The sequence below is a fragment of the Asparagus officinalis genome, chromosome 9, assembly GCF_001876935.1.
Source record: "Asparagus officinalis chromosome 9, Aspof.V1, whole genome shotgun sequence".
Lineage (NCBI taxonomy): Eukaryota > Viridiplantae > Streptophyta > Magnoliopsida > Asparagales > Asparagaceae > Asparagus > Asparagus officinalis.
In genome coordinates this window covers 26963657-26973948 of record NC_033802.1, presented here as the reverse complement: position 1 = coordinate 26973948, position 10292 = coordinate 26963657, and the positions used below count along the sequence as shown (strand labels likewise).

General features: G+C 38.8%; 1 protein-coding gene across 1 annotated transcript in view; it reads right to left on the bottom strand.

Moving 5' to 3' along the window:
• The window catches only part of LOC109823657 (quinolinate synthase, chloroplastic-like), a gene marked incomplete at its 5' end in the record, with an annotated part of 24590 nt that extends 22401 nt beyond the window's left edge, over positions 1-2189 (bottom strand). Inside the window, 2 exon segments of the mRNA XM_020389975.1 lie at positions 1691-1922; positions 1924-2189. Coding sequence (XP_020245564.1) covers positions 1691-1922; positions 1924-2189 — 498 coding nt within the window.

The following is a 10292-nucleotide window of genomic DNA, read 5'->3' as shown; positions in this document are numbered from 1 at the left end:
TCCATTATGGTGACAAAAAGATCTGTAAAATCCACAATTTTTAGGATCAAAAGTTTCAGAATATCAAATAAGAGAGATGATCTCACATATGTAAATATAAATAATTTCACAATAATGAGATGAATCTCCCCACCCTCTCAACCTTGTTAAGGAACCATTAACCAAAAGCTTAATCTAGTGGATTGTGGGGTGACAATGGAATAGCATGCTAACTTAACAGTTATAAAGTTCAACTCTAATTCACAAACAATTGAACTACGTCAGTCCCTTCGAGTCATGCTACATACAATCTCATTTTGATGGGAGAAAGTTTAGATGGTTATGATGACAATAATGATGCTTCCTAAGCTCAAACCCAACCTTTTGTTCCCGATGCAATCCAAATGACTGCCAAAGCAATTATACGTTAAGATGGTTGAGTTGCTCTTGTTCAAGATGCAAGTTCCTGTCAAAATGACTTGGCTGTGAACTCTGCTCATTATATTTGTTCTAAATCCTATAAGCCTAACATGATATTGCAGAAAACAGTCATTCAGTAAAAACTAAAAAGAAACCTTTCAAACATTCTGGTTTTAGATCAAGGAGTGAAATTGTTGAAGTTTTTTTTATCTACCCAGACAATGCAACGATAGACAGGGAAAGAAAATAGATATAGATATGTTTATAAGAAGCTCATGATCCATAGGGGGGTAACATGGTAAATATTAAAAAAAACAGTTCTTTACTTGGTATATTTATATGATTACCAATATATATCACAAAGAAACAACTAGGGTAAGAATAACAACTGCACAGCAGTAGAGGTCATCATGTCACCCTAGAGTCATCACTCATGACCAATTTGAGTGGAGTGCACTTAGAGGCACTAAACCAGCACTGTGTGCATCTGCATATCGTGAAAAATTGCATGTTGAAGTAGCATATTTTGACTCATCCTTTGCACGTTTCACGGTCTACAAGGAATAGGGCATTCTATGTACTTGAAAACACTGCATTTGAAAGAATGATGCTACCAACGGCAGTGCTTAAACTAAATCCTGTATTCAAGGATGTGAAAGCACAACAAAAGATCCGCTTAGGTGAACTCAAGTTACATAGGAAAAGTAATCATCTTGCAGTCAATCAAGTAACAAAAATTTACAAGTCTTTCCAAAGCTTCGTCTTTCAGACATAAGTACGCATTGACGACAAATATTGCATAATCATCCAGCACATAACAAATGAAGCTATACCTACACCAATTAACATCAGAAAAGACAGTATACAAATATACGGAATCAACTGAAATATCAAATAAGTCAGCAAAAACCTATGAATATTTCAATATAGATCTCCAATGACCAAGATCCTTCAGAATTGACAACTGAAACAGTAACATACAAATATCCAAAAGCTAGGCAACCAAAATAAAGGAATTAAGTATATAACAGTTCTTTACGGTGTGTTTGGATTTCATTGGGGGTAGGGGAAGTTAAGGGAACATTGGGGAGAGAATTGAAGGGAAGCCATAGGTTCCCCTACCTTCCCTTCTCCCCTATTCCCCTCTATCCAAAACTCTCAATACTATTAGTAGAGGCACCTCCATAGAGCGAGAAATATAGCAGCCTTCAAAGAAAGAGCTACATTCAATTCATTTCATTCTCATTTCAACAACAATAGCAAAAATTGCAAGATAAAAACACTATCCCACCTGAGCCTCAGCGTAGCTCCCCTTCGCCTCCACTCCATCAGCCCCAATCACCAACGAAGGAAACGGCTCCACAGGACTCCTCCCCTCCAACTCAGCCACAAGAATCTTCGTCCTCTTCTGCATGCTAACCAACACATTATGCCAAGTGTTTGCCCTCGACTGTCCCCGTCCCTTCACGCCAACCCCAACCCCGACATTCAACTCCCCGAAATCCTCGGGCCTCACGCTCAGCCGGCGTAGCCCCATCAAGAACCGATATCAAACATGCACAAAACCCCTTCGTAATCTCCGAATCGCTGTCCACCGAGAAGCTCATCGTCCGCCTAGGGTTGATGGAGGCCGAGAGCCAAACCTGAGCAGTGCAGCCCATGACGCGGTTGGCTAGGGTTCGTTCAGCGGCGGGAAAAGGCGGGAGAGTGGAGGCGTAGTCGAGGAGGCGCTTGACGCGGTCGATTGATTGGGGGAGAGATTGGAACTCGGAGATGAGGCTGTTTGAGTTTCAAAGGGGAAGCTTTTTGGTTTGCGACGCGCGGAGCAAGATTTGATTGGGGCGAGGAGGAGGAGAAATCGGAGGTTTTTGGGAGGTTGGGGTTTCTTAGAGGTAGGGATTGGAGTGAGGAGCGGCGGTGCGAGACAGCTGCTGCTGCAAAATCCGCAATTTTTTCCTCTGTTTTTGGATGGAGCTGAGGAAGGGGGGCTGGGTTTGGAATTTTATAGAGGAAAAAGGGAGAATAAAGGTAATTGGTGGGGTCAGAGAGAAGAGGGCTGCTCTGCTTTTAGTCAATCGAGGAAGCGGTGGATCGAGGATAATGTATTTTTTTTCCCGAAAAAACTTTTTGGCACGTGCCTTAGCGCGCGCCTCAGCTCGCGCAGGAGAGGGGGTGGGACCCACTGTGCAGTGTTTGGTCCCAGCCCCCTCTTTCCTGCGCGTAGCTGTCACATGTGGGTCCCACGTCCCTCTCCCCTGCGCGAGCTGAGGCGCGCGCTAAGGGCGTGCCCAAAAAGCAGGTTCTTATTTTCCTTTGTGGTGTTTCGGATTGCAACGGTGCATAGTTTGGCTTGGGGGCCGCGGAGCCAACTCGCGTGAGGGAAGGGGGGCAGGCCATGCCCCACAGCTTTGTGGCCACTGGCCTCGCCCCTCCTCCTCCACGTGACGTTACCTGCGCGGCGGCCCCACGCGAGCCAATAGGCATTTCGCTTTTTTTTAAATTTTGGATATCAATCCGTAGCCTCTGTGCTGGCTGGTGGAAGGGCCGCTGTCGGGTCCCGTTCTCTGGTGGAGCTGATGAGTAATTACGTCGTACATAATATTATGTATCTATACTATGTACTATACTATACTACTAACTGCTTATAATAAAAAAGAATATGGGATCAAAACTTTTAATTTTCACAATTATCCTTCAAAGTTCATCTAAATTAATTTTTGTTACCACGTTTTAATTTCGGTTCAGTTGTTCTCTCTCTGTAAAAGAAGCGTTAAATTAAATATCTTGCATTACTATAACCTGCCACTATTAAAGCCTTTCTCTTATTAAATCTTATCGTTATTAAAGCGTACTTCCTAGTACCTAGGGCTGAGCATGGTTCGGTTCAAACCGAAAAAACCGACCGAACCGAACCGAAATTAGCAATTCGGTTCGGTTTTATTTGTATAGCGGTTCGGGTCAGGTTGAAATTTTTTCAGCCCGAACCGACCAAACTAATAAGAAACATACCCAATGCCCATTAACCATCAAACAACCCGACACGTCCCTCAAATATAACCAACTCTAAACCCTAAAATCCCAGCCGCCTCTTACTCTCCTCAGTTTATACCCTCAGCTCAAGCCCTAATCTATGCCCGTCCCCCGCTTCGCGCTCTCCATCCTCCTCTTCTTCGGCCTAGGTTTTCGCGGTCTCTCCCCAGCCCCGGACGCTGCTGTAAAGGACGTAAGGGTTGGGAATGGAGCCCTTCTGATCCTTTAGTGTGAGGTGAGATTCCTAGAGTTTTTATATGTTGGTAGAAATAGTTTGTTTATTTGATGCATTTTGATGATTGGGATGAGAAGGTAAGTAAATAGTTTGTTTATTTGATGCATTTTGATGATTGGGATGAGAAGGTAAGTGATAGATGAAATTGGGAAATTTTTTTTTTCTGATTGGTATGAAAAAAATTGATCTTGCAGTTAGTTTCCTCTTTAGTTGGAGGTTTACGGAGATTTGAGATCTGATTTTTTAGCTGTAGTTGTAAGTTTATGATTTTAGGGTGAGATTCTCAGGGTTTCATTGTTTTCTCATGGATTTTGTTGTCTTTGGGTTTGCATGGTGGGTAGAAAGAGTTGATTTATTTTGTTCGGTTTCATGGTTGGGATGGGAAGGTAAATGATTGATGAATTGGGTGATTATGAGGGTTTTTATTTTGTTCGGTTTCATGGTTGGGATGGGAAGGTAAATGATTGATGAATTGGGTGATTATGAGGGTTTTTGATTGGTGGAAGGATTATTGATGAATTGGGTGATTATGAGGGTTTTTGATTGGTGGAAGGATTGATTTCTGGAGTTAGTTTCCTTACTGGGTAAAAAGAGTAAAATTTGCTTTATTTTTTCATGTGAAATTTGTTGTTAGGGAGACAGCTAGGTTTTGTTTGAGAGCTGGTCTAATTATCTTCGCATGGTGAATTTTGGGGTTTACTTTTTGTTTTATCGATTATACTGTTATAGGACAGGCTTGCAAGTTACAGAATATGTGCTGCTAATAGTTAATATGCTATTATGATGTGGCTTTAGCTTTATTCAATGCGTTTTGGTATATTCTACAGGTTTCCGAACATGCATTCCCCTTCTCTCCTGTTAATGCTGAGAATGCTCCTGTAAGGCTACCTTTCCAGGTATTTGTTGTTGGAATGACAATGAAAGCAAGCCATGTGCTTCAGTTCTTTCTTAGGCTTGCTTTTGTTCTCTATGTTTGGCTTATTATAATATCTTTTATTACATTTTGGATATGGCGTTTGACATTTGTGAATTGTGAGAAGCTTTGGTGAAGCCCAGGAATTTAGAATGCATCTAGAACCGAACAAACCGAACCGAACCGACTTGCAACGGTTCGGTTCGGTTTTGAATTATATGCGGTTCGATTCGGTTGTTCAAAATTTGGTAAAAACCGACCCGAATCGAACCGTGCTCAGCCCTACCCTAATTAATTTCACTGCCTTATTCGTTTTCTTCTATTATCCTTTGTCTTCTATTCTTCATGATCTCATCTTTTTTAGTCCTATCATCTTCTCCAATATGAAATTCCTATTATAATTATTCTTTTGCCACCACTTCACCTCGAATCTGACTATTATTTGAGAATTCATTCACATGCTTCATACTTAGATGAAGCTAGTCTCGCATACTGAGATGGCCGAGAAGGATCGTTCCATGTAAAAAGAGGTAAATTGCAAGCCTTTTTTTGGGTATATTATCTTACCAATCATTTATAATTAAGTATTTGTTTTCTTAGCAATAAGTCCGTGGATAGTATATGCGTGAATGTTGCAAATACTTCTATTCTTTCGTTTGAGATTCACAAATTACAACTATCCACAAAACTAAATTATCTTAGGCTATGTTTGGGAACTTGGATTTGGGCTTGGATTTGAAATCCAGGGCAGCCCAAATCCAAATACCTTGTTTAGATTTTAAATTTCGTTTTGATTTTAAATCAGGTGATTTTGTAGAGGTGGATTTTAAAGCCTAATATTATGGATTTGAAATCCCCTGCTGACCCTTGTGATTCATCAAATCCAGCCCCCTTCATCTCATCGGTCTCTATCTCCTCAAAATCCCGATTCTCTCTCTCTCTCTCTCTCTCTCTCTCTCTCAACCCTAGACCAAGTCGATCGCCTCCTCCAGCCAACGCCTCGCCTCCGACTCCGGTGGCTCTTCTCCGGCGACCTATCCTCCCTCTTTCCTTTGTCTCCGGCCGTTCGCCGCCCCATAACCATCGCCTTGAACTCTCCCCGAAAATCCCTAACCTGAGAGGTTTCCCCTTCACTGAGATCTTCATCTCCGGCGATGAGCAGGAGGAGAAGGAATCTGATCGCACGTTCCCAATCCTCTGCAACGACGGAGGGATCCCAACTCACTGCCAAAACCATAACCCTAATTTCCATCGATGATGATGAGGAGGAGGAAATGGAGGATGAGGGGAAGAGGGAGAAGGAAGTGTCGATCTTGACTCTTTAGGGCTTTTAGAGATGGTGAGGATTGGATGAATGCGCTGTTGACGGTGGAGGACGCGTCTAGGGTTATGGAGGCAAGGAGGGGCGTGAGACTTAGTGGATCGGCGCCGGATTGGGCGGATCGGGAGACTGAAGATTGGTGGGTGGATGGGTTGAGGAGATTGAGAGGTGAGATTACTGCTACCACTTCCCAAAGCTAATTAGGAGGTTGAATTTGTTAAAAATTTTGTAGCTTTTGTTGATTATTATGTGTTCGTCACATTTTGGTATAAAGATTTTATCTTTGCATATTGTTCAGTAATAGAATGTTTACTATATTTCTGCACATGTGTCATATGACAATAGAATGTTTACTTGATGAGTTTCTTGTTGCCTCACATGGCATCCTGATTATGTCTTCATATTCTGGACAAATTGTAAAACCCAGAAACTTCATTGTTCATGGTAAAAAATTGTTTCTTTTTCACCTGGGAAGTGAATTTTACCTTAGATTAGCTGAGAATAGACATGTATGTGCATGGAAAATGTATATATCTACTGGTGTTTTGATATGGACTGCACTGTTGACTATATATAAACAGAGATCTCTGTTCGACAAGATCTAAACAGAGAATAACTTTTGTTTTGCATGGAGACATTAAAAGGCCATTACCTATTTAAACCTTCGATAGAATCTTTCTCAAATGGAGATTTATACTTTTAACGCCGATGGACGTTATTCATAAGATTCTTGTATTACGGTGTACCTTGCAGGTTAATATTATTTAATCAATTTAATTAATACAGTTTGTTGATTTGGGTGCATATGCACATTGGAAGTAAATATCACTGCTAATAAAACTAATGCAGTTTGAAGACTCCAATTAAAGTTAACCATGTGAAAATAAAATTAATATTCTTTATCGTACAAATATAGCGATTGGAAATGTTGTTTAAGTCTGATTTTTTCCTTAACTAGAAGATAAAAAATATATATTCAGAATACCGAGATGATACTGAACAGCTTAAGTTTCCGGACCCCTTTCGTTCCATAAATTGAAGAATACAAGTATGCTGCAAGTATACTTACGACACCACAATCTTGGCATCCTATGAACAAGGAAAAAATATGCCTAGTTTAATTGTAGGCCTAATTGAGTGATTCCTGGAAAAAAGATAGATGCACTTTCCACTACACTACTACTGCTAATTGGAGTTTTTATATGATTTGAGAAACTACCCATCATCTTTGCATCTGATTTTGGTGCACTAGGGCATAAGAAGATTTTCCAATTTTTAATTAACTAACCCTTTGCGCACTAATTTCCTCATTGAGTAACAGATACCGTTGAACCATAAATTCATGATTTTCTAGTTGTTCACCTTTCTTTTGAAGAATTTTTGCTAGCTTTTCTGAAATGCTCGTATTTTTTCTGTTCCCTAGATTGTCAGGATGAAGATCGATGTTAAGATCGAACATGGTAATACACACGAACACGTCCATGAACTTATATGTATAATGTATATTGATGTGTATGTATGCATGAATACAGGCACACATAACACATGTATAACTTTTTATTTTTTACTATGTGGAGAGTAGACTGATTTTCCTCTTCATTTTTAGTTTGGTGATCTTCTGTTTGTAGAATACTTCTCTTAGACTTAGTTTTCATAAGCTTATGTGTCATATATTTAGTTTTCATGAGCTTATATGTCATATATATCTTCTCATAACATCCTGATACCAACATCATCGATTTCATGACAGTTCATTTAAAGGTTAGTGGGTAATAAAAACTTGGACGGCTTTAAATCTTTTTCAGAAAAGAATGTGTGTTTTCATTTTCCTCTTGTAAAATCTGGTACATGCTAACCCAATTTCCAGTTGCATCACTGAATCAGACCTCAGTAGCACATTCAGTAATGATTTTCTTTCTCGGTTGCTGGTAAACCGACTAGAAGAATCACCAAAAGATCAAATCAGATTTCCATTGTATTGAAGATGATTTTCCATACTTAATAGAAATGGAAGGTACCATCTGCAAGTTCAATCAAATTTTAACTGCAGGTGTATAGGTTATTACTCCAGTCTATTGGGTACCCATGTGGTTCTGAGTAAAGAGTGGAATATTTCTGAAGAACCACGACCATGGGACTCAATTGACTGGAAATGATAACTACAGGGGCTTAATAGGTTAACATATTAGGTTAAGGACTTCTTAGAAATGTCAGATAAATTTTTAGGGTTAACCTGGCATTGAGCTCTGAGAAGTGTTGTTATGCTCTAATTATCTTCAAGTGTGAGAGAGAATTAAGTGTTGTGAACAAAGTCCTTGGTTTATATTGCTCAAGTGTGATCAGTGTGCATCTTGTTTCCGTGAATTTTGAAATATCAATAAACATTTCTCTCGTGTCTATGCTTTGGCACATTTTTTCTGCTGCGTGCGTCTATGCTTTGCTCATCTGTGTTGGTACAAGCTATATCATCCGTCAATTTGGACATTAGTCATGCTTCGTTTGAAGGTAAGATCCCAGTCCTCACATCACATTTTTCTCTTTCTTGTCACCTGAATCTAGGTCTTTTGTCCTGTTTGCCTTGATTTCCGCTGTTTTAGCCTATTTTAGTCTAGACCTGAGAAAATTAGGGTTTTGAGGCTATGATTCGTGTACTTTTGGGTGGATGTGGGATTGTTTGGTGAAAATGATGGTTTTCTGAGGGTTTAGTTGATGCATTGCGCTGGTGATGCCTTTGATGAGTAGACTGCTCTTGATCTCTGTGGGTTTTTACAGGTTTTGGTGTTTTCTTTGGTGATTCTCGAAATTAAGTTTACTTTGGTCGGTAAAAGTTGGGATTTTGATAGATTTAATTATTGTTTTTGGTCAATTAAAGTTTGTTATGAAAGATAGGTTTCAATTTGGTTTACTTTGCTCTAATTTGCCCCACCTTTCTTCCTGCAGATTGGATGATTGTTGAATTCAGATAGCAAAATAAGCGCAAGTGTCGATTGGTCCTCTGTTAGTCTCTGGCAAATTTCAGATTTGGATGATTGTTGAATTGTTCTTTTGTTGCTACGGATAGGGTTTATCATACGAGCAGTTCTGAATTCTCGGTTGCAATTTCTTTACATTAAGGATACTTCTCTTCTCACATGCTATTCAGTTTGCAACTCTTTGTATTTTTTCTTATTAACATTTCTCTTGGTATAGCAAAGATCAAATTGACTATGTAATTGTCAGTTGTACGTGCTCTGTTTATATAGGATGATGTTTGAGCATGGCTTATAGGTTGAAATCAAGGTTTAGATAGTTACATTTTAATGTGCAAACATATGAAATTGTTACTTATTTGCTCTGATATCAACTTATTCTCACTTTGAATATGTGTGAAATATAAAACACGCCTCAAGTGTTTTCCAGCCTAAATATCTGTGAAATATGTAGTGGTGATGTATTATTTAGATATTTTTTTGTAAGATACTTGATATATTTGGAGTTTTTTTCATTTTCATTTTGCTGAAAATCTTGCAAGTTATGGTGGGTAATGAATTTAAAAACTTATCAAATGTAGCTATCATCGCCAAAATTATAAATTTGTGTTTTTTTGGTTATTATTTTACACATCTCCATTGCATTTGATGGGTTAAGAGAAATTTTTTTTATCAATTTTAAATTCAATTTCATGTATAATAAAGTATCCAAACACTAGATTTTGAAATCAAAGATTTCAAATCCTTTCATTTAATAAAGATATCCAAACAAAAGATTTCTTAAATCATGGATTTCAAATCCTAAATTTAAAATCCCTTGATTTTAAATCAACTTCCTAAATCCAAATCCAAGTTTCCAAACGCAGCCTTAGTGTTGGATCATGGGGAATCATCAATACATTGTATGGAACAAAATCTTAATGCAATGTGGCAAATTATCGCTTACAATGTAAGATTATGGAACATTATTTAATAAGGCGGATGGTTTTTTTAGTGAAAAAATAATTGTTAAATTTTCTTTCTTGTTTATTTTCCTATCAATGGAAACCTTGATGTCCATACTCTTTGCATAAAGTTCATTCAATTCCTTTAGAGCTTGTTTGGATTGAGGGGAATAAGAGAGAAGGGAAGTTAGGGGAACCATTCACCTTATTTGGGAACACTTTAGGAGGTGAAGTTATTCACCCTAGTTCCCCTTAGTTCACCCCTTAATAGTATGAAATTTGTTACCCCCCAAATTGGGGTGTATCCAATAGGAAGGGAACTCCCTTCCCTTCCCTTCTCTTCTCTCACCTAGCTTCTCTTAACTTTCCTTAACCCCATTGAAATCCAAACACGTCCTAAAAAAGTAACAGTGTGCCTAACGTTCCTTGATTGATAGCTATCTGACATTTCTTTCGGACCACTAAATAGTTTCCTTCGTAT